This window comes from Myotis myotis, unplaced genomic scaffold (assembly GCF_014108235.1).
Source record: "Myotis myotis isolate mMyoMyo1 unplaced genomic scaffold, mMyoMyo1.p scaffold_m19_p_22, whole genome shotgun sequence".
NCBI classification, from domain to species: Eukaryota; Metazoa; Chordata; class Mammalia; order Chiroptera; family Vespertilionidae; genus Myotis; species Myotis myotis.
Genome location: NW_023416327.1, coordinates 407,880 through 431,751, shown reverse-complemented (window position 1 = coordinate 431,751; position 23,872 = coordinate 407,880). Strand labels below are relative to the sequence as shown.

Below are 23,872 nucleotides of genomic sequence, written 5' to 3'. Positions count from 1 at the left end.
AGTGGCCCTTTAAGGCCTTAGGAGACAGGGGCCTGGACCCTCCGCCCTGGGCTGAGAACTAAGACATTTTTTTGGTTGCAAGTAATAGACACCAAACGGGACTAAATTTAGCAAAATGGAAAAAGAAAGAAAAAAAAGCTGGATTTATTCGAAGGGCCTGGGGAGCTGGACAGCCAGGCCAGAGGCGGGGGTGGAGCCGGGAGGAGAGAACCAGCCTGGCTTTGATCCTGTGGAACCGCTGGGCCAGGACTCAGGGGTCCCATGGAACAGGCAGGGCTCCCCACCCCGGGAAAGGGCAGGTCACAGGGGGAAGTTCGGGGACCTCAGAACCGGGGTTTCAGGAGCCCCAGGAGGGTACCAGGCCAGTTCAAAGGGCGTGGGCCTCACAGTGAAAGGGGCGGTCCCCTGAGGTCGGCTTCGCCACCCGCGCACAGGCCACAGGCCCAGCTTAAGCGCCGTCTCCCCATCTCTCCCCCAGCGCCGGCTCCCAGACTCGGGCCAGGGGCAGCCGTGTGCACGCACAGGGGCTGCACGCGTGTGCCGGTTGCATCCTACGAAAGTGCGTCTTTGTCGATGCACATGGTTGACGATACACGGTTTCACGTCCTTCAAACCGACGCAAGACCCCGTGCATCGAACTGAATTGGGACCAATTTTTTTTTAATATATGTTTTTATTGATTTCAGAGGAAGAGAGAGAGAGAGAGAGAAATATCAACGATGCCCTGACCGGTGTGGCTCAGTGGATAGAGCGTCGGCCTGCGGACTGAAGGGTCCCAGGTTCGATTCTGGTCAAGGGCATGTACCTTGGTTGCGGGCACATCCCCAGTGCGGGGCGTGCAGGAGGCAGCTGATCGATGTTTCTCTCTCATCGATGTTTCTAGCTCTCGCTCCCTCTCCCTTCCTCTCTGTGAAAAATCAATAAAATATATTTTTTAAAAAATTTTGATGAGAGAGAATCATGGGTTGGCTGCCCCCTACACACCCCACACTGGGGATCGAGCCTGAAACCCGGGCATGTGCCCTGACCGGGAATCGACCCCTGACCTCCTGGTTCATAGGTCAGCGCTTAACCACTGAGCCACACCGACCGGCGAATTGGGACCAGCGTTGAGTCTTCGCTGGGTGACCCTGAGCCAGTCCCGGGCTCCCTGGGTGTGAAGGCCCTCCCTGGTCCGAGGTGCCAGAACTCTGGCCTCCAGGCCTGGCCCACACGGCCCGTTGACAGTCAGGCAGGAAAGAGTGGGAGGGAGAGCTCAGGGCCGACCTCTCTAACCCGGGACCCTCGGGGGACGTCCGACTGCCGGCTTAGGCCCAATCCCTGCAGGCAGCGTCCGCCGGGCCCCGCCCTGGGCTGACTGTGCCACCCCCTCGCGGCCAGCCCTGTCCCTGTTTACGGTGCAAAGTGGGGAATAACTTTTTCCAGCCGAAGCCTCTGGAAGGTGTGAGCAGCACAGGCAGCTTGGGCTGCACCGGGGCCAGCATCCCAGGCCACGGCTCAGCTCAGGGGAGGAGGCCAGAGCCCGTGGGTGGACGGGGGGCCCTGCGCTGGCGGGGACCCAGGACATCAGGTCGAGGCCCCGGGGGACGCGCCCCTGGGTCCCATCTGCAGTGGCATCTGCCGGGCGGGAGCCCCGGGCAGACCTGTGTGCCCGGTGCCCTGACTCCTGGGGGCAGGATTCTCTGGGAAGCGAACATTCCTCATTTCTCGCTATTCTGTTCTGCCCCTTCCGTGAGCCGGGCTAGTAACGGGAGGAAGCTTCTATGGAGCGCTTACTGCATACGTGGAACCGTCCCTACCACCGCGGACACGCTCTCCCCAGACCTCCATCAGCTGCAGACACGCCCCGCCCCCTGTGCTGGGGACGGGAGGTCACTGGAAAGGGGGGAGGGCCACCCGGCGACGCCATCAAACCTGACGAAGCGGCGCCTGTGTTATAAGGACCCGACCGAGCCCTGGCCGGTGTGGCTCAGTGGGTAGAGCGTCGGCCTGCGGATGGAAGGGTCCTGGGTTCGATTCGGGTCAAGGGCACGGACTGTGGTTGCGGGCTGGCCGCTGGGCGGTGGGCCTGTTGGCGTTTCCCTGGGAAACTCTTCCAACGTGGCCGTGTGTTTGCAAATGTGCACCGTGCAATGCTGGGGGCGTGGGGGCAGCCATTCTATACCGCCCTGGGGTGCCCAGGGGTGAGGCCGGGGTCCCCCAGCTCAGGGACCCTGCCCTGAGTCTGTGCCGAAGTGCGCTGGGGGTAGGGGTTTGGGGGGCATGGGGGGTGGGCCAGAGGCCTCCCCGGACTCGAACCCGGGCCTCCTGGTCTGCAGCCACTCCCCCCCCCCGCCCCCCCACCAGTGTATCAGAGCCCAGAGCCCTTTTCCCCCCAAAGGTCACGGCTTTCGCCCCCACCCAGGCTGCGCGGCGCACCTGCCCGTAGGAATCCAGGTGACGGGTCCCAGCCGGAGCCGGGCGCCCAGGGTGGTAACCCAGGCCTCCGAGGGCCCGTCTGCCAGCCCGGCTGCCCGGCCTCGCTTCCTGGAGGCGCGTTTGAAGTGGTGGGAAGCCAGCGAGTTTCTGCCAATGAATAACCGGGAGGGACGGCCCTCGGATCAAAGCAGGGCCGTGGCCCAGGCTTGAACCCGGCTGGGGTGGGCCTCCGCCTCCACGCTGCCCAGCCGGGCAGAGGGAGGAGCGGGGAGAGGCTGTCCGCTGTGCAAACATCCCTGTCTCTGCCCTTCCTGGGTTTGTGAGCACCTGGGATCGGGAGCCAGGGGAGCCGGTAGGAGCAGGGAGGAGCAGGGGGGAGCTGGAGGAGCAGGGGGAGCAGGGAGGAGCTGGGGGAGCAGGGAGGAGCCCGGAGGAGCCAGGGGAGCCGGGAGGAGTAGGGGGAGCAGGGAGGAGCTGGGGGAGCAGGGAGGAGCCTGGAGGAGCCAGGGGAGCCGGGAGGAGTAGGGGGAGCAGGGAGGAGCTGGGGGAGCAGGGAGGAGCTGGGGGAGCAGGGAGGAGCCCGGAGGAGCCAGGGGAGCCGGGAGGAGTAGGGGGAGCAGGGAGGAGCAGGGGGAGCAGGGAGGAGCTGGGGGAGCAGGGAGGAGCCCGGAGGAGCCAGGGGAGCCGGAGGAGTAGGGGGAGCAGGGAGGAGCTGGGGGAGCAGGGAGGAGCCTGGAGGAGCCAGGGGAGCCAGGAGGAGTAGGGGGAGCAGGGAGGAGCTGGGGGAGCAGGGAGGAGCCTGGAGGAGCAGGGGGAGCAGGAGGAGCAGAGGGAGCAGGGGGGAGCCCGGAGGAGCCAGGGGAGCCGGGAGGAGTAGGGGGAGCAGGGAGGAGCTGGGGGAGCAGGGAGGAGCCTGGAGGAGCAGGGGGAGCAGGGGGAGCAGGGAGGAGCCGGGAGGAGCAGGGGGAGCAGGGAGGAGCAGGGAGGAGCTGGGGGAGCAGGGAGGAGCTGGGGGAGCAGGGGGGAGCTGGGGGAGCATGGAGGAGCTGGGGGAGCAGGGAGGAGCTGGAGGAGCAGGGAGGAGCAGGGGGAGCAGGGAGGAGCCCGGAGGAGCCAGGGGAGCCGGGAGGAGCAGGGGGAGCAGGGAGGAGCAGGGGGAGCAGGGAGGAGCCTGGAGGAGCAGGGGGAGCAGGGAGGAGCAGGGGGAGCAGGGGAGCAGGGGGAGCAGGGAGGAGCCTGGAGGAGCAGGGAGGAGCAGGGGAGCGGGGGAGAAGGGAGGAGCAGGGGGAGCAGGGAGGAGCCTGGAGGAGCCAGGGGAGCAGGGAGGAGCCTGGAGGAGCAGGGAGGAGCAGGGGGAGCAGGGGGAGTAGGGAGGAGCAGGGGGAGCAGGGAGGAGCCTGGAGGAGCCGGGAGGAGCAGAGAGGAGCCTGGAAGAGCAGGGAGGAGCAGGATGGAGCAGGGGGAGCAGGGAGGAGCAGGGGAGCAGGGAGGAGCAGGGGGAGCAGGGAGGAGCCTGGAGGAGCAGGGGGAGCAGGGGGAGCAGGGAGGAGCAGGGGGAGCGGGGAGGAGCCTGGAGGAGCAGGGAGGAGCAGGGGGAGCAGGGAGGAGCAGGGGAGCTGAGGGAGCCGGGAGGGGCAGGGAGGAGCTGGGGGAGCAAGGAGGAGCCAGGGGAGCCGGGAGGAGCCACAGGTAGAGGGAGGAAGGCGGCGCCGTCTGAACTGCTGCCAGCCGGCCTCCTGACGTTCCAGCTGGCTCCCCACCACAGCAGGTGCCGGCAGAGTTTGGGGCCCCCTGGTTCATGTCTGAGCCACTAGGGGACGCAGAGATGGGCAGGAACGCACACAGGCCAGCAGGGCACGGCGAGGTCAGAGGTGACTCGCAGGGAACGGAGACCCCTCGGAAGGGAAGTTCGCAAGCTTCAGTGCGCAGAGTCCCTAGGTTTGCAGGCCGCGGCCTCCCTCCCTTCTGCGGGCCCCGGGACCACACGCCCGGCAGCACCAGCCATGGCCACGATCCCGCCCCTCGTGGAGCTTATGGACAAGGAGGGAACTCACATGTAGATGTAGGACGGGAAATGGCAGGGAGTGAAGGAAGCCACCAGGACAAAGGACGTTCCCTGCAGGGGGCGGGGGGGGGGCGGGGGAGGGGTGTCAGGGCTTTTACTGAGCCTAGAGCCTGGGCAGGGGGGCGGGAGGGACGACCGGGGGCATTCCAGGCAGAGGGAGCAGCATGTGCAAAGGCCCTGGGGCACACAGGAGGGTGGCATCCTCCAGGAAGCGGCAGAGAGGCCCACAGGAGTAGAGACTGTCCTGAGATGAGGCGGAGAGGGAGCCGGGCCAGGTGAGGAGTTCCGACTTCCTTCTCTGTGCCATGGGAGGTTCTTTTAAAATTTTTTTTAAAGTATATTTTTATTGATTTCAGAGAGAAAGGAAGAGGGAGAGAGATAGAAACATCCATGATGAGACAGAACCACGGATCGCTGCCTCCTGCACGCCCCCTACTGGGGATCGAGCCTGCAACCCGGGCCTGTGCCCCGACCAGAAATTGAACCCGGGACCCTTCAGTCCGCAGGCTGACGCTCTATCCACTGAGCCACACCGGCCAGGGCGATGGGAGGGTTTTTATGCAAAAATGAGCCACACCCTGGCCGGCTTGGCTCAGTGGATAGAGCGTCGGCCTGTGGACTGAAGGGTCCCGGGTTCGATTCCGGTCAAGGGCACAGGCCCAGGTTGCGGGCTCCATCCCTAGTAGGGGGCGTGCAGGAGGCAGCCGATCCATGGTTCTCTCTCATCATTGATGTGTCTTTCTCTCTCTCTGTCTCCAAAAAAAAAAAAAAAAAAAAAGAACCGTAATGCCCGCTGGCCGGCCTGCGGGACCTGGGAGGGGGCAGAATCTTACGGGAAAGAGACTCAGGCTGTGGCAGCGGCGTGACTCCCATCCTCCCGGTGTGGCCCCCTCTCCTGAGGACCTGCCCGCACGGGGCCGCGCTCCCACGGGAGACGGGAGGTCCCCGGGGCCAGTGGGGTAGCGGGAGGCCTCCCTGATGAAAAGGGACGTTTTGAGAGCAAAGAGACTTGCGGGCAGACGAGCCTTCATCTCGCCTTTCCCTTTTGGCACCTTTCGGTGGTCAGGGTTGTTTCCATGGTAACTATCAAAACACGCCTCCCATTGGCTCCCGCGGAAAAGGGGCTGCCCTGGCGCGTGTGATTGAAAAGGGCAGGCAGAGGGCTGGCTTCAGGCAAGGCTGGATTCAGGCGCGCAGGGGCCATTTCTCTGCACGGCCGGCGGGGCTCAGGGGTTGACCATTGGCCTAGGAACCAGTAGGTCAGGGTTCGATTCCCGGTCAAGGGCACAGGCCCGGGTTGCAGGCTCGATCCCCAGTGTGGGGCGTGCAGGAGGCAGCCGATCCATGTTTCTCTCTCATCATGGATGTCTCTCTCTCTCTCCCGTCCTCTCTGAAATCTATAAAAATATTCAAACAAACGAACAGACAAACAAAAAGCACCCACCCACATCCCTGTCCCCATCCGCCCGGCCACACGCAAGCCCCCCTGTGTCCCCCCCCCCTCCCATTTTCAAGGCTGTTCCTCCCTTTGGCAAAACTACAGGCATGTCTGGCACCTGGAGCCCCCAGGCCCTGGGAGCAGGGGCGCGTCGCCCGGGGCGCAGGCCTTTGCCCTGGGCACCCCCCTCCCCCCGGCCGAGGACGCCTAGAGTCTAGTTCACAGTCCCCGGCCCCACCTGGGCCCATCCCGAGTCTAAACATGGCTCTCCACCCCGGCCTCCGAGGGCGGGGCCTGCACCCGAACCACCCAGGTCAGGGGTGTGTGCAGGGGGGGCTCCTGGGTCCCGGCCCAGACCAGCCACAGGGTCAGGACCCCCGGGCGGGGCGGGGTCTGCACGCCTATCCTGCTCGGCAGAGAGACCTTTGTCTGCCTGTATCTCTCTGTCTCTCTCTATATCTCTATCTCTATCTCTATCTCTATCTCTATCTCTATCTCTATCTCTATCTCTATCTCTGTCTCTCTGTCTCTCTGTCTGGTGTGTGTCTCTCCTCTGGACCTTCCCAGCTCAGCCTGTCAGCCCCCTGCCTCCAGGCGTCTGGGGCGACCCTCTCTGGAGCCCCTCCCCCCCCCGCCCCCTGTACATCTGAACGTGGGTGCTTCAGAGCTGCAGCCTCACCCAGAAATAGTCGGAACACACAGAACAGAACCGCTCAGAACATCCCGGAACCACTCACCTTGGCCAGGGCCCGGGTTCTGGGAGCAGCGTGTCCCGAGAGGCCCACTCCGCGAGCACCAGCCTCTGGCACCCGCCCCCCCGCCCCTCCCCCTTCTCCTCCGGGCGCCAGGACTCCACGGCCCTGCTGACCAGGCCCCGAGCTTGGGCCCCTTCCGCAGGTCAGGCCTCCCCTGTAACATGCCCGTCACAGCCCCCGGTCCGAGGGCCTCCCCCTGCCCTCACTCCCCCGCCCCTCACTCCCCCACCGGTCTCAGCTGCCCTCGCCCCTCAGTTCCAGCCCCACCGCTGTCCACTCCGAGGGCGCGGCCTGCTGGGCGCACATCCTTGTTTTTATATATAAACCAGAGGCCTGGTGCATGAAATTCGTGCACTGGGTGGGGGGGCCCTCAGCCCAGATTGCAAAAAGGCGCAGGCCAGGCCTAGAGACCCCAAGGCTGCACGATCGGGGCCAGGGATGGACTTGGGAGGTTGGCCAGCCGGGGAGGGACTGGGAGGGCTGGCCCATCTCACTCAGTCCCCGTCGGCCAGACCCCAGCAGCAAGCTCACCTACCGGTTGGAGCGTCTGCCCCCTGGTGGTCAGTGCACGTCATAGCGAGCAGTTGAGCGGCCTTAGCAGATCATTAGCATATTAATCTCTGATTGGTTGAACGGGCGACCGGACAACTGGACACTTAGCATGTTAGGCTTTTATTATATAGGATATTTTTATTGATTCCAAAAAGGAAGGGAGAGGGAGAGAGAGAGACATATCCATGATGAGAGGGAATCATGGACTGGCTGCCTCCTGCACACCCCCTGCTGGGGATCCAGCCTGCAACCCGGGCCTGTGCCCCTGACCAGGAATCGAACCCGGGACCCTTCAGTCTGCAGGCCGACGCTCTATCCACTGAGCCACACCGGCCCGGGCTGGGCTCACATTCTTGACCCTCATGTCCTCTGCCTGGGTGCTCACCTGGCACCTCGCTCCACCCCACCCCGCCTCACCCTCAGGTCTCTGCTCACCTCACCTTCCCAGTGACCACTTCTCTGAACTTCTGGGCAGTAGCCACTCCTCCCCTTCATCTGCTGACTGTTCTCCTGGCCCCGCAGACACCCTGTTCTCTCCCCACGCCCACCCGCCTGAGCTGGGCTGTGAGCTCCCGCCCGCCCCCGCCCCCTCTCCCCAGCTGTTTGCCTGGGCCTGGAGCCCGCCTGCCCACAGTTCATAAATGTGCCTTCAATTAATCCCACTGGGCAGAGGCGGCAGGCGGCTCTCTCTCCCCCTCTCCCCGCCCACCCCTCCCGCCTGGCTGTCAGCATCTTCATAAAATACACCGACGTACCCCCTGCCAGGCTCCTCCCGCCTGCCGGGGCCCCCACGCCTTTGGGGTGAAGTCCAAACCCCTCAGCTTTGCACCCAAGGTGCTTCGGGCGCCGGACCCGCTCAACTCGGCCCCCCACTTGGAAGTAAAGCTGTTGGTGGGACTGAGCCGTGGGCAGGGACCCCTCAGCGTGGACAGCGGGTGCAAGGCCCATCGGGGACCCCTGGGGAGTGACGCAGGCCCCGCCCTGGAGGGAGGGGGCGCCGAGAGGGTGGGGGGCAGGTTGCAGACGTCTTTCTGGAGCCTCAGAGACAAGGGAGACCACACAGGGCAACTGAGGCCAGGCCAATGTCTGATGCTGATGCTGGGACTTTCAGGGACAAACAGCCGATGGAGGGTTTCCTCCCGCTGGGAAGGTGCGCAGACGGCCGGTGCGACCGGGGCGGGTCCGGGCTCTGACTCACCCCGGGGAGGCCTCCTTGCAGGTGGCTGCGCTCCGTGGTGGGGGCCCCGGGACCCCAGGGCTGGCCCCTCCGTGGGCCCCGGGCGGGCGAGAGGCCAGCAGCCGCCCTGTCCCGGGAGCAGAGCCCAGCGCAGAGGGGCAGCGTCTCCTGCAGGGGGCGCCGGGCTGTGGCGGGGCCGGGTGGGGCCCAGGTCAGCTTGTCCTTGGAGCTAGGCGTGCTGTTTTAAAGAAATTACAAATCGCCAGGTATAGACATAGTCACAGGGATGTCATGTACAGCACGGGGGATAGAGGCAGTAACATTGTGACCAGGATGAGGGAATATGGTTGGTAACACTGTAACCAGGATGACAGGGAATATGGTCGGTAACATTGTAACCAGGATGAGGGAATATGGTCGGTAACATTGTGACCAGGATGAGGGAATATGGTCGGTAACAGTGTAACCAGGATGAGGGAATATGGTCGGTAACAGTGTAACCAGGATGAGGGAATATGGTCGGTAACATTGTGACCAGGATGACAGGGAATATGGTCGGTAACACTGTGACCAGGATGACAGGGAATATGGTCGGTAACATTGTGACCAGGATGAGGGAATATGGTCGGTAACATTGTAACCAGGATGACAGGGAATATGGTCGGTAACAGTGTAACCAGGATGAGGGAATATGGTCGGTAACATTGTGACCAGGATGACAGGGAATATGGTCGGTAACATTGTAACCAGGATGACAGGGAATATGGTCGGTAACAGTGTAACCAGGATGACAGGGAATATGGTCGGTAACATTGTAACCAGGATGACAGGGAATATGGTCGGTAACATTGTGACCAGGATGAGGGAATATGGTCGGTAAACATTGTGACCAGGATGAGGGAATATGGTCGGTAACATTGTGACCAGGATGAGGGAATATGGTCGGTAACATTGTGACCAGGATGACAGGGGAATATGGTCGGTAACATTGTGACCAGGATGAGGGACTATGGTCGGTAACATTGTGACCAGGATGAGGGACTATGGTCAGTAACATTGTAACCAGGATGAGGGAATATGGGTCGGTAACACTGTGACCAGGATGACAGGGAATATGGTCGGTAACATTGTGACCAGGATGAGGGCATATGGTCGGTAAACATTGTGACCAGGATGAGGGACTATGGTCAGTAACATTGTAACCAGGATGAGGGAATATGGTCGGTAACATTGTGACCAGGATGAGGGACTTTGGTCAGTAACATTGTAACCAGGATGAGGGAATATGGTCGGTAACATTGTGACCAGGATGACAGGAATATGGTCGTAAACATTGTAACCAGGATGAGGGAATATGGTCGGTAACATTGTGACCAGGATGAGGGAATATGGTCAGGTAACATTGTGACCAGGATGAGGGAATATGGTCGGTAACATTGTGACCAGGATGAGGGAATATGTTCGGTAACATTGTAACCAGGATGAGGGAATATGGTCGGTAACATTGTAACCAGGATGAGGGAATGTGGTCGGTAACATTGTGACCAGGATGACGGGGAATATGGTCGGTAACATTGTAACCAGGATGACAGGGAATATGGTCAGTAACATTGTAACCAGGATGACAGGGAATATGGTTGGAAACATTGTGACCAGGTTGAGGGAATGTGGTCGGTAACATTGTAACCAGGATGAGGCAATGTGGTCGGTAACATTGTAACCAGGATGACAGGGAATATGGTCGGTAACATTGTGACCAGGATGAGGGCATATGGTCGGTAACATTGTGACCAGATGACGGGGAATATGGTCGGTATCATTGTAACCAGGATGACGGGGAATATGGTCGATAACAGTGTAACCAGGTTGAGGGAATGTGGTCCGTAACAGTGTAACGTCGGTGACTGATGGTGTTGGGCGGGCACCATACTCACCGGGGCGACCACCTCCTAAGCCACGTAAATGTCTATCATTATTATCGTTCACCTGAAGCTAATATAAATACTGTCTGTCCTCTGTAACTGAAAAGGAAGTTTAAAATACAATCTAAAAAAAATAAAAGATTAAGAAAAAGGACGCAGGGGCCCCTCTGGCGGCGAGACTCACCCTGCTGCTCTCTCTCCCTGTGCAGGTGCCGAGCCGCGGACACAGGGCAGGTGTGGCCAGCCACCTGCCAGGGCAGGACAGACCCGGCGCCGGCCCTGATGGAGCCGGGAGAGGCCGAGACGCGATGGCAGCCGGCGTCCCTGGTCCCTATTTGCTCTGCGTCTCCTCGGCCCAGGGCCCTGGCAAACTCAGGGACGGAGCCAACGCTGGAGGGGGTCCCGGCCTCCAGATAACATCGGCCGGCCGCCCAGCGGAGCCCGGGGCGCTGGTCCCCGGACGGAATGAGCCAGCTGGGGGCCACCAGGACCGGCGAGCACACGGGGCCCCAGCCTGGGCCACCGCGTCCCGTGGAGACTTCTCTCTCGAACCGCGAGCCGACGGCGCCCCATCCCCGGCCCCCCACGGCCTGGGTTCGTCTCCCAGGGGCGTCCTGGCCGCCGAGCAGCCGAACCCCAGCTCCAGGGCCAGGGAGCTCTCAGGGGCGACGGAGAAAGCCGCCCCCCCTCGTGTCCAAGTGAAATTTGGGAATCACGTCGACAGACTGTGCCCGGGGGCGGCTGCGAGCGCTCAGGCGCCGGAAGCTACACGGGAGCACGTGGGCCTCCCAGCGGCGTGGGGTTCCCGTCTCAGGGCCGGCCTCGGCCTCCCTGAGCACTGTCCCTCCGCCGGGAACTGTCTACGTCCCCCCCGAGAACGGGATCTTGTGGACCTTTGAACTGAGCTGCGAGCGGATGAGACGGGATCAGCTCCGAGCCTGTGGCCGCCTCCCTCTCCGTCCCAGGACGTGCAGGCCCAGGGGACACCCTGGCTGCCGGGGGGACGGGCTGGGGGCCCCCATCGACGGCCCCAGCCCTGCCGCCTCCAGCCGTGCGGCCCTCACTGTCCTTCACCAGCGAAGGGCCCGCTCTCGGGCCCACAGGACGGGCTCCCTCCAACGAGCCCCTGGCGATTGCGGGCTTGTCCGCAGTGGATGGCCAGCTGCCTTCGGTTTCTCTGAGCCAGCGGTTCTCAGCCTGTGCGTCGCGACCCTTTGGCGGTCGCACGACCCTTTCACCGGGGCAGCCTGAGACCATCCTGCAGATCAGATATTTCCATGACGGTTCATCACAGGAGCCACATGACAGTGACGAAGTAGCCACGGAAATAATGTTATGGTTGGGGGCCACCACAGCACGAGGAGCTGCATTTAAAGGGCCAGAAGGTTGAGAACCGCTGCAGCGAATGGGATGGCGCCGTGGGAGCGGCTCGGCTCTCCCCGGGGGACCCCCCCACCCCGGGCCCCACCCCGCGCGCTCCTGTCCCCAGCGGCCCCCCCCCTCTGTGGCGGGAGCACGAAAGCAGACACCCCTCCTCTGGGCCGTGGGAAAGGCCCGCCCCAGATGCCGCGATGCGTGACCTCGGCCCGGCTCGGGCACTAGAATGGGTCCTTGTTCTCCGCGGGCCTTGTGCCGCAGGCCTGGCCGGCAGGGTGCCCGCTCCCGGGACGCCGTGGGCATTGATCCCGGGAGGACCGCCCCTCCCGCCCCCGGCCAGGGCCCCACACACCTGTGCGGAGCCCGGGCAGCGGGCCAGGGGCGCCCTTCTCCCCCCGCCCCCCCCCACGGTGTCCCGGCTCTCTGGGCTCCCACGGGGCCTCACCCCGAGCAGGAGGTCAGGGGTGATCAGATCGGTCCCCGAGACAGACCCGAGCTGCCCCTCCGTGGGGCGGGGTATCTGTTTCTGGGAGCAACCACCGCCAGGCTCTGGGGGGGCCCAGGCGCTCCCGGCCCGTCTGCGCCATTGGCGGCCCCATGGGACCGGGGACAGAGCCGTCTGGCCGGGTGGCATTGTGTCTGGAAGGGCGAGCCGGCGCCTGGCTTTACAAGCTCCTGTCCTGAGGTTATCGGGGCGGATCACCCTCCGGGGGGAATGGAAGGGACACCGTAGGCGGCTTTCCTAGAGCGCAAGGCGCGTCCGTGGCTCCCAGAAACGGGAACCCCAGCCGGGCTGTCCGTTCTCACCAGGTGGGACCGGGGTCTCGCTCTTTGCTTTGCCGTCTTCGGCGCCTGGCCCCTGGCTAAGTGGCCCAAGGCGGCTGCTGGGGACCCGGCCATCGCGTCGGCGTCCCCGTCCGTCCGTCCGCGGGAAGGAGGCGAGGAGGGCTTCCCGGCTTCCCACCTTCTTTCTCGGACATTTCCTGAACTTCACAGGCCGGACGCAGGGGGCTGTGTTGGCCAGAACTGAACGCCAAGGCCGCCGCTGATGTCACAGATGCCAGGGGTCGCGGCCTTTCTCCTGGGTGGCCGTGCGCCCAGATAACAGCTCAGGGGGGTTTTTTTCACTAAAAAGGGGGGGAAATGGCTACTGGGGGCTCAGGTCTCTCTGCCCCCCACCCCACCGCCTCCTGGATGGGTCGTAGGCGGGTTTATGGCACAGGCGTCGCATTTAGGATTTCAGCATTACGATCAAGACTTGTTTTATTTATTTATGTATTTATTTGTCTGTGTGTTGGTTCATCCTCACCCGGGGATGTTTTCCCCATTGATTTTTAGAGAGAGAGGAAGAGAGAGAGGGAAAGACAGAGAGCAACATCGATGGGAGAGACACATCCATGGGTTGCCTCCTGCACGCGCCCAGACCCTGACCTGGGGCCAGGGAGGAGCCTGCCACCGAGGTCCGTGCCCTTGACCGGAATCGAACCCGGGACCCTTCGATCCGCAGGCTGATGCTCCACCCACTGAGCCACACCGGCCGAGACTTGTTTTAGGCGCACAGCCGGGTGAAGGCGGAGTCCAGGTTAGAAACCTGACGGTCGGTGCCCATCCTCCCTTTTCAGATCAGGACGCTGCGGCCCAGAGAGGTTCAGCAAGTCCGCCGAGGTCACACAGCATCCAGCGCCGCCCAGCGCCTGTTGCGTGGGAGTATGTTTGTTTTCCTCTGTGTTTTAAGGGGGAAAAAAAAATTAAAAATGCCTCGTCAGGGAGGGGAGGGGGAGGGCGAGCATCAGAGCTGACATTCCATCCACCGCAGGGTCTCGGGGCGGCGGGGCCGGCGTGCCCCGATCTGCCCGTGGCGCTGAGTCACGGCGGCGGGAGCGTGCCTGCCCTGGCACTGCCCACGTGTGTGCACGTGGCCCCGGCTGGGCGCGTGTGTCTCCCCCCCCCCCCGCCCCCGCAGAGGAGGCCGGTCTGACCTGACTCGACGTGCTTGTGTTTCAGGGAGAAGCTCAGCCAGGATGGGGTTCGCCGGGAGGTGGGACCGCTCCTTCCAGCCGCCGCTGCTGCTGCTGCTGCGGCTGCTGACAGCCAGCTGGCTCCTCCAGCCCGGGGCCGGGGCCGCAGGTGAGCCGGGGCCCAGCAGGTGAAGGGAGCTGCTGGGGTGGGCGGGGGCGCGGTGTGGGCGCCGGGGGGTCCCTGCTCGCCAACCCCATCCCTGCCAAGTCGCACCCTGGGCCTCCGTCTCCCCCCGCACAGTGGCCGGCTACACTCAGGGGTTGCACCCTCTGTGGCTGGGGGAGCCGGGCGAGTGACATAGAGCCGTGCGGCTGGCCGGGTGGGGGCTGTGGTGGCCCGGGAAGTTCAGGGTCCCCCCCGATGCCCCCTCCCTCGTAAGGGACACCCACTTTTTTTCCTTTATTGATTAAGGTATTACAAATGTGTCCCTACTTCCCCATTGTCCCTGCACCACCACCCCCCCCCCCCCCCCCGTCCTGCCCTCACGCTCACCCCCTGTTGTCTGCGTCCATCGCTTCTGCTTGTCTGCATGCGTACAAGTCCTCTGGGCGACCCCCACTTCTCCGCTGTGGCCGGTCGCTGCCCAGGGGGGGGGGGGGGCAGGGTCCCCGTTGTAGGATCCTGGGCAACCTTAAGAGGAGCCAGAGAGGCAGGTTTTTGCGTAAAAGCTCCGTGCGCGTTCCCTGCTGGCAGCCGGCTCTGATTTTACAAACGGGGCGGCCGTGAGCCGTGAGCCGTGGGCCACCTCGTGTCAGGGCTCCCGTCCTGGGATCTGGCGCCTGCTGCACGCGAGAGGCGGGGTGTACAGCTTAAAAAAAAAAAAATCTCAGGATTAGCCTTTTCTTTGCTGCTTTTGAATGAGCAGCCAGAAGCAGAAGGTTCGTGAAATGAACCAAAATAGGGGAGAAGGGGAGAGGCGGGAGGGACTTGCACATTCTGGAAAGAGGTTTGGCGCTAATGCCATCCCTGCCGATGGGATGGCTCTTTTTTTAAAAAAAAAAAAATATGTTTTTATTGATGTCAGAGAGGGAGAGGAAGAGAGAGGTAGAAACATCCATGATGAGAGAGAATCACAGATCGGTGCCTCCTGCACGCCCCCCACCGGGGATCGAGCCCGCCACCCGGGCCTGTGCCCCGACCGGGAATCGAACCCTGACCTCCTGGTTCCTAGGTCGACGCTAACCACTGAGCACACCGGCCGGGCTCTGTCTTCTGTTTGAGCTCAAACCGTTTGGAAAGTCTGGGCCCCTCTGGCCGGTGCTTTGCTCTGACGTCAGAGAGACTTGTGGTCCGAGCGGGTCGGGCTCTCCTTCGCCCCCCGCCCCCCCCGCCCCTGCTTCCCACGGCCCCTCCTGGGGAGGGCGGTCGCCATGGTGACTGTTCAGCCAAAGGCCCCGACCACCTCCAGCCACTCCAGTGGCTCCCGTGGCAGCCGGGCTGTGCCAAGAGCCAGGCATCCGGGCCCAGGGATGGTGCCCGGCCAGGGCTGTGGCCGCGGGGCTCGCACGTGGGTCAGTGCTTCTGGGCCCCTGCTCCTGGGGACGGGAGAGCCCGGGGGTCAGGCTGACTGCCCGCAGCCCAGGGCAGAGCCGTGTGCACGTGGAGAGGGAGGGTGCCCTCAGTGCTGTCCTGGGAGGTGGGTGCTGCTCCCTAGATTTGGGGGAATTCCTCCTTAGCCCGCTCGTGGCTGCGAGCCTGGGCCATGGGCTCCCCAGTCGGCCCTGTGATGGGGACTCACCTCCTTGGACACGGGCACCCCAGGCCCGGGACCAGGGGGAGGCCGGCCCGGGGCCTCTGACCGGCCGCTGCTGAAAAGCCAGCCAGCGCCGGACCCGTCCCAGGACAGACCCAGGGGCCGGGACACCCCTGGGAGGCCTTGGGGGGGGGGGGATGGAGGCTCCAGGCCCCGGGGACCACGTGGGCCGCAGGGCGAGGGAGCAGGGACCCCGTCATCCGGCCGCCCCGCCCTGCGCTGGACGGAGCGCCCGCCGAGGGGCCGGGTCACGCCCCCCCGGGGTTCCCGGGGTTGGCAGCAGCAGAAGAGCCGTTTCCGTAACAGCCAGTGTGAGGCTGAGCCTCTGGGTGACGGACAGTGGGAGCCTGAGCCGGGGCTGCGGCCAGGCAGGCGAGGGCAGGAGGAGGAGGGGCCCGGGGTGGGCTCCCGGGAGGTGGGCAGTGGCCCGTCCAAGGCACCGGATGGACGAGTGGGAGGCGTGGGGCTGGGCCCGGGCTCCTGGCTCCGGTCGGGGGCTCCTCGCTCGCGAGGGCCTCGCTTTTAGTTCCGGAGAGAGGAGGCAGGCGCCGCAAGGATGCGCGAGAGCCCCCTGCCCGCCTTCTCCCCCCCCGCCCCCCCGTGGTCGGTGGCCATCTCGCGTGGCCAGGTTGGTGATGGGAGCCCCCCTGCCCGCCTTCTCCCCCCCCCGCCCCCCCCCCGTGGTCGGTGGCCATCTCACGTGGCCAGGTTGGTGATGGGAGCCCCCCTGCCCGCCTTCTCCCCCCATCGTCCCCGCCCCCCGTGGTCAGTGGCCATCTCGCGTGGCCAGGTTGGTGATGGGAGCCCCCCTGCCCGCCTTCTCCCCCCCCCACCCCCCCCCCGTGGTCGGTGGCCATCTCGCGTGGCCAGGTTGGTGATGGGAGCCCCCCTGCCCGCCTTCTCCCCCCACCGTCCCCCCCCGTGGTCGGTGGCCATCTCGCATGGCCAGGTTGGTGATGGGAGCCCCCCTGCCCGCCTTCTCCCTCTCGTCCCCTCCCCCCCGTGGTCGGTCGCCAACCCGCGTGGCCAGGCTGGTGCGTGGGAGCCCTGACATCTCTCTCCTTCACAGAGACCCCCGAGTGCCCAGACAAGAGCCCCGAGCTGCAGCCCTGGGACCCTGGCCACAACCGGGACAACCATGTGCACATCGGCCAGGGTCGGGCACTGCTGCTCACCTCGTCGGCCACCGTCCACTCCATCCACATCTCAGATGGGGGTAAGCCGGCCTTGCCAGCCCCCCAATCGCTCTGTCCCTCACGGCCCAGTGCCTCGGAGCAGGTGGGGCGCCGGCGACCCTGTGCAGGTGGGCAGAGCGGGGCATGGGCTTGGGGCTCATGGCAGAGCATCCGGTCCTGCGAGATGCCCACCCGCCGGCTCCGGGCACCTGGGTCCAGGCACAGAGAGGAGCCCTGGTGGGACAGAGCTGCCCGGTGCTGGGGCACAGCTCACCTCCCGCCAGGGGCCTGGGCGGTGCACACCATGCACGCAGGGTTGGCGGGAAACCCCGCGGTACTTAGTGGGCAGGGAGGAGAGGGGAGGAAGCCCTGTGAGCACAGCAAGCAGGAGGTGTGCCAGCGACGCGCCTCCCCCCTCCCCCGCCCCCTCCCCCGCCCTTGGTTCTGGTACAGCCTCACCCCTGCCCACCCTCCCCTCCCCCCCCCGGGCCTCACCTCGCCGCCTTCCCGCCCCTCAGGAAGGCTGGTCATTAAAGACCACGAGGAGACCATTGTCCTGCGCACCCGCCACATCCTCATCGACCATGGAGGAGAGCTGCATGCTGGGAGCGCCCTCTGCCCCTTCCAGGGCAACTTCAGCATCCTGCTGTACGGCAGGTGGGTAGGCGGCGCCCCCGGGCAGGGCTGCTCTCCGATCTGACGAGGGAGGCTTCTTAGTCTTTCATTTATTTGTTTACGAGAGGCCCGGTGCATAAAATCCGTGCGCTGGAGTCCGGGAGCCCTCGGGGGATGTCCGACTGACGGCTTAGGCCCGCTCCCCGCAGTGAGCCCGGCTTGTGGCTGAGCGGCACTCCCCCTGTGGGAGCGCACTGACCACCAGGGGGCAGCTCCTGCATTGGGCGTCTGTCCCCTGGTGGTCAGTGCGCATCATAGCGACCCGTCGCTCTGCTGGTCAGTTGATTTGCATATTAGCCTTTTATTATATAGGATTTTTAAATGTGTTTTTGTGGAATTCAGAGAGGAAAGGAGAGAGAGAGAGAGAAACATTCATGATGAGAGAGAATCATGGATAGGCCGCCTCCTGCACGCCCCCCACGGGGATGGAGCCCGCAGCCCGGGCCTGTGCCCCGACCGGGAATCAAACCCTGACCTCCTGGTTCCTAGGTTGATGCTCAAATACCGAGCCACGCCGGCCGGGCATGGACGGAGGCTTTTTAAGGGAGAGAGGGGACGAGGCGGCCTGGCTTTAGTGCGAGATGGGGTTACCATCGTGCTCTGCCCCATCATAAGCACGAATGAGACAGACATGGTGGCGGGGGAGCGGGGCCGGGGCCCGGGCACTTCACTGCTGTGCCCGTGTCTGTCCTGAAGTCACCGAGGTCAGTGCCAGCCTCCCGCCACCCCCAGTCCTGCCCCACTCGCTCGGAGAGGCTCTGTGTGTGTTTTTAATTGGCCGCGATGGACAAGATAAAGACAGTTCCGTGCCTCGTTGCCTCTGGCTGCGCGCCCTCCCCCGGCGCTGGAGATGGCGAGGGAGCCGCAGCCAAGAACACACGGGGATGGGCGGTGCGCGGCCAGGTGATGCCGCGCCCTCGCTCTGGACCGAAATACCAAACGCGGGGCCCTGAAAGGACGTACCAGCCAGAAGCCAAGACTGGGTGCGACCTTCCACGTGGCCTGTGGCGGGGTGTGGTCCAGCTTCGGAAGGAGTGGTCGTCCGGCTGTTTCTCCTGATCCGTGACCTCACCCCGAGGGGCTGGCTCATGGGGCGACCTCAGTGGGGGTCGGGGAGCCGTGAAATCCCCGCCGGCGCCCTGGCCGGTGTTGCTCAGTGGGTAGAGCGTCGGCCCGCAGACTGAAGGGTCCCGGGTTCGATTTCCGGTCAAGGGCATGTGCCTGGGTTGCGGGCTCCATCCCCAGTGTGGGGCGTGCAGGAGGCGGCCGATCCGTGATTCTCTCTCCTCATGGATGTTTCTCTCTCTCCCCGTCTCCCTTCCTCTCTGTAAAAAATCAATAAAAATATATTGAGAAGGAAAAACAAAAAGGAAAAAAAAGAGAAAGAAACCCCGGCTGGGGTCAGCGCCCAGGAGAGAAGCGGCGCTGACCCGGGGCCTGCCTTCTCCCCCAGGGCCGACGAGGGGGTGCAGCCGGACCCCTACTTCGGCCTCAAGTACATCGGGGTGGGCCCGGGCGGCACGCTGGAGCTGCACGGGCAGCGCAAGCTCTCCTGGACCTTCCTGACCCGCACGCTGCACCCGGGCGGCCTGCAGGATGGCGGCTACTATTTCGAAAGGAGCTGGGGCCACCGGGGCGTCATCGTCCACGTCATCGACCCCAGGTCGGGGGCGGTCATCCACTCGGACCGGTAAGGTTCGCCCTCCACTGCGCGCGGGCTGCCAGGCCCTGGCTGGTGTGGCTAAGTGGTTAGAGCACCAGCCCACACACAGATGGGCCTGGGGTTTGATTCCCAGTCAAGGGCACGTGCCTGGGTTGCAGGATCGATCCCTGGCCCCAGTCTGGGTGTGTCCGGGAGGCTACAGATCGATGTGGCTCACATCAATGCTTCTCTCTCTCTCTCTCTTCTCTCTCTCTCTCCCTTTTTCTCTCTCTCTCTCTCCTGTACCCCCTCCCTCCCTTCCACTCTCTAAAAAAGAAAAAAATGCCCTGCCCGGGTGGCTCAGTGGATAGAGTGTTGGCCTTCAGACTGAAGGGTCCCGGGTTCGAGTCCGGTCAAGGGCATGGACCTCGGTGGCAGGCTCCTTCCCGGCCCAGGCTCTGGTCGGGGCACGTGCAGGAGGCAACCCATCGATGTGTTTCTCTCACATGGATGTTTCTCTCTGTCTGTCCCTCTCTCTCTAAAAATCAATGGAGCCCTGGCTGGTGTGGCTCAGTGGATAGAGCGTCGGCCTGCGGACTGAAGGGTCCCAGGTTCAATTCCGGTCAAGGGCACACGCCCGGGTTGTGGGTTTGGTCCCCATTAGGGGGCGTGCAGGAGGCAGCGGATCCATGATTCTCTCTCATCATGGATGTTTCTCTCTTCCTCTCCCTTCCTCTCTGGAATCAATAAAGATATATTAAAAATAATAATAATAAATAAAATAAAAATCAATGGGAAAATATCCTTGGGTGAGAATGAACAGCCACACAGAATCTGACCGCTGACGAAGTCTGAGCAAAGATACTAATACGCACTCAGCACACACTCATAGGCCCCGGCTGCCGGCACCTGGGGAGGTAGCGGAGGGGCAGTCACACAGGCCTGAGCCGGGAGAGGCGGGGCCGGGAGAGGCGGTGAGCCTGTGGCCGGCAGCGAGGGGGCGAGGCCAGTGAGTGGAGGCAGGAGCTGGCATGTGTGCGGCCAAGAATCGCCCAGATGCGCCCAGATGCGCCCAGATGCGCCCAGTTGCGCGAGGCTTGCGGCTGCTGGTTCCCGGGGCGGGGCCCTGGCGGCAGAGCCAGGTTATGCAAACAGTGACTCAGGCACCTGCCCAGCCCGCCCGGCCCCGAACCCTGCTGCTCTTTTCCGAAACCTTGGCTATTCACGCGGCTTTATTTTTTCTAGATTCATTTTAGAATTCTTTTGCCCGGTCAGTCCCAAGACTTAAAATTCTTTTGGGAGTTTCCACCGTAATGGTACCGAATCGTTATAGCTACGTGGGGGAGAGTTGGTGTCATTACGGAATTGTGTCTTTTTTAAAAATATATTTTTATTGATTTCAGAGAGGAAGGGAGAGGGAGAGAGAGAGAAACATGGATGATGAGAGAGAATGATGGGTCGGCTGCCTCCTGTGTGCCCCCTACTGGGGATCGAGTCTGCAACCCGGGCCTGTGCCCTTGACCGGAACCTGAGACCCTTCGGTCTGCAGGCTGGGGCTCTATCCACTGAGCTCACTGGCCAGGGCAGATACAGGCTCGTTGAGATCAGTACTTCCTGGGCAGTTTATCTGCATGAGGGTAGGTTATCGGTGTCGAGTTTGAGGGACTCTCTCTCTTTTCTGGAATGAAAACTTCTCTCTTTAAAAGTCAGAGCCCTCGGGGGTCTTGGGCTGGCTCGTGGGTGGTGCCGCCCTGTGACGCCCTCCCCGCGCGTCCGCAGGTTCGACACCTACAGGTTCAAGAAGGAGAGCGAGCGCCTGGTGCAGTACCTGAACGCCGTGCCCGGCGGCAGCATCCTGTCCGTGGCCGTGAACGACGAGGGGTCCCGGAACCTGGACGACTCGGCCCGGAAGGCGATGACCAAGCTGGGCAGCAAGCACTTCCTGCATCTCGGCTTCAGGTGCCTGCGCCCTCCCCTCCCCCGCGCCTCCCCCGGCTCCCGGCCCTGGAGCATCCCCTCCCCACCCAAGTCCCCGCCCCCCGGGGCCACACCACCCCCTGGGGCACCCAGGACTCACAGGCTCGTCCCCCCTCTGCACAGGGCATCTGGGAACCTGCGATTTCTTAGGAGCGTGTTTCACTCTGAAAATGCCAGAGGCCTGTGTTTGCATGAACTCATTCAGTCGGTCAGCCATGTGCAGAATATATATAGACTAGAGGCCCAGTGCATGAGATTCATGCATGGGTGGGGGGTGTCCTTCAGCCCAGCCTGCACCCTGTCCAACCCGGGACCCCTTGGGGGATGTCCGACTGCTGGTTTAGACCCACAGGGACCAGGCCTAAACCAGCAGTCGGACATCCCTCTCACAATCCAGGACTGCTGGCTCCTAATTGCTCACCTGCCTGCTGGCCTGGTCACCCCCAATTGCCCCCCCTGCTGGCCTGATCGCCCCCAACTGCCCCCCCAACTGCCCCCCTGCTGGCCTGGTCGCCCCTCACAGTCCCCCTGCCGGCCTGGTTGTAGGCAGCCATCTTGTGAGGGTGTGAGGGTTAATTTGCATATTACCTCTTTATTATATAGGATATTTTTAAAGACATTTTTATTGATTTCAGAAAGGAAGGGAGAGGGAGAGAGAGAGATAGAAACATCAGTGATGAGAAAGAATCATGGATCGGCTGCCTCCTGCACACCCCACACTGGGGACTGAGCCCACAATCTAGGCATGTGCCCTGACCGGGTATCAAACCCGGGACCCTTTGGTCTGCAGGGCGAGGCTCTACCCACTGAGCCACACTGGCCAGGGCGACTTGCAGAATATCAACTGTTCATCTGCTGAGTGACAGCCAGACCTCAGAGGCGCAGCCTGGGCTCACTGGCCTTCCTCTTCCTCTGAAGAGAGAGAGGAGAGAGAGAGAGAGAGAGAGGAGAGAGAGAGAGAGGAGAGAAGGAGAGCACCCATGAGCAGGAGGCAGAGCCTGCAGGGAGGGAGGCAGTATCCCTGGGAGACCAACAGGCCAGAGGTCCCCCCACCCCCCACCCTGGGTGCAGGTGTGGGTCTCCTGAGGATGAGGGAGGTGCAGGCAGCAGCAGGTGTGGGACCGAGGGAGGGGCAGGGAGGGGCAGGGAGGGGGAGGCTGGGGGTGGGCACAGGAGGGCCTTGCTCCATGCCAGGGAGCTTGGTTTTTACCCAACGGGCAACGGGGAGCCCTGCAAGGATTTAAGCCGGAGAGCACACAGTGCACCCCCAACCTCAGCAAGAGACTGGCTTTCCAAGGTCAGAGGTCAAAGCCGACCTCTCAGCACTACTGGGACTCAAAGCGGGAGCGAGGCCACTCTAGGGAGTGGGCTGGGACAGGCCATGCTCGCTCCCCCAGGGAGGATGAGCCCGTGCAGGGCCAGGCGCAGGCCGGCCAGGCGGGTGGCGAGCCCAGCGCTTGCAAGAGAGGCTCCCGTGTCGGGGAGGGAAGCCCAGCCCGGAGCCGGAGCCCGGAGCCCGGAGCTGGAGCCGGTTCCCGGGACGCCAGGCGCCGTGCCCCCGGGCTCCGCGTCCTGCCCGCCTCCGCACAGGTTGCGGCGTGTGCGGGGCTTGACTTCCGTGCGTGTTGCCTGCAGACACCCCTGGAGCTTCGTGACGGTGAAGGGAAACCCGGCGTCCTCCGTGGAAGACCACGTGGAGTACCACGGTGAGCAGCGGGGGCGGGAGGCGCGGTCCCCGCCGCACCCACGCGTCTCCATGGCGACGCCGCTCCATGGCAACGACGCTCCATGGCGACGCCGCTCAGGGCTTCGGGGCTTCCCCAGGGCGCGCTGGCTGACCCGCCTCCCGGCACCTGATTGGCCACGTTCCATCAAAGTGGCAAACGCGAACCCCGCAGCGGTTCTCAACCTGTGGGTCGCGACCCCTTTGGGGGTCGAACGCCCCTTTCACAGGGGTCGCCTCAGACCATGGGAAAACACATCTATAATGACATATTGTTTCTGTGATGAATCACTGTGCCTTCATTATGTTCCATTTGTCACAATGAAATTGGGGGTCGCCGCAACATGAGGAGCCGTATGAAAGGGTCGTGGCGCTAGGAAGGTTGAGAACCGCTGAGGGTCCATCAGTGAGACAATACCTGTGAGTGTGAATCCTCACCCGCGCATATTTTTCCATTGATTTTTAGAGAGAGCGGGAGGGAGGGGGAGAGACATCGATGTGAGAGAGACACCTCGATGGGCGGCCGCCTGCACATGCCCGGACCAGGGCTGGGGATGTGCCCGCAACCCACTACGTGCCCTTTACCGGAATCGAACCTGGGACCCTTCAGTCCGCAGGCCGGGGCTCTATCCACTGAGCACACTGGCCGGGGCTGATTATTATATATATATATATATATATATATATATATATATATATATATATATATGTATTTAGTTATTTTTTGAGAACACGTCATTGACGCCTTTAACCCTAAATTCAAAGGGCTTTTGAAGTGAGATCAGTGAGAGCCGCTGCTTGGGAATCATTCATTCATTCATTCATTCAGGCAGAAGCCCAGCCAGGTCCCATCGGGAGGCGCGGGCGAGGGGGATGGATGAGACAGGGCAGGGGGACACTCTGCCCACGGCAGGGCGGTGTGGCCATGGGCGCAGAAGGCATAACCCAGCCATGCCCACCCCAAACAGCGCTTTTAATGTCGAGTCTCGTAGCCCTCGGTCCAGCAGCCAACAGATCCGCTCTGTCATTATCTTTGCCAACAGTCCTTGGGGTCCCGGGGGGGCCGGGGGCCCCGTCCGGAGGCCGTGTGCCTGTTCTGCGCCCCCAGGGATTTGAGGGGGCCCTGCGGGGCGGGTCAGCCCCAGCTCCATGTGGGAGCGACTTCGCTTATGATCCTCCTGAACAGCTTCGTCCAGAGCGAGTG

The 23,872-nt window shown here is 63.1% G+C and overlaps 1 protein-coding gene across 1 annotated transcript in view; it reads left to right on the top strand.

Annotated features, from left to right (window-relative positions):
• The first annotated feature begins 12,888 nt into the window (after positions 1–12,888).
• LOC118679105 (cell migration inducing hyaluronidase 1) overlaps positions 12,889–23,872 on the top strand; it is a 58,814-nt gene continuing 47,830 nt past the window's right edge. The window contains exons 1-7 of the mRNA XM_036355485.1: positions 12,889–13,411; positions 13,709–13,831; positions 16,546–16,692; positions 17,170–17,308; positions 18,780–19,016; positions 20,748–20,927; positions 22,581–22,651. Of these exons, the coding sequence (XP_036211378.1) occupies positions 13,726–13,831; positions 16,546–16,692; positions 17,170–17,308; positions 18,780–19,016; positions 20,748–20,927; positions 22,581–22,651 (880 nt within the window). The 5' untranslated portion in view covers positions 12,889–13,411; positions 13,709–13,725. The remainder of the gene's footprint in view (positions 13,412–13,708; positions 13,832–16,545; positions 16,693–17,169; positions 17,309–18,779; positions 19,017–20,747; positions 20,928–22,580; positions 22,652–23,872) is intronic.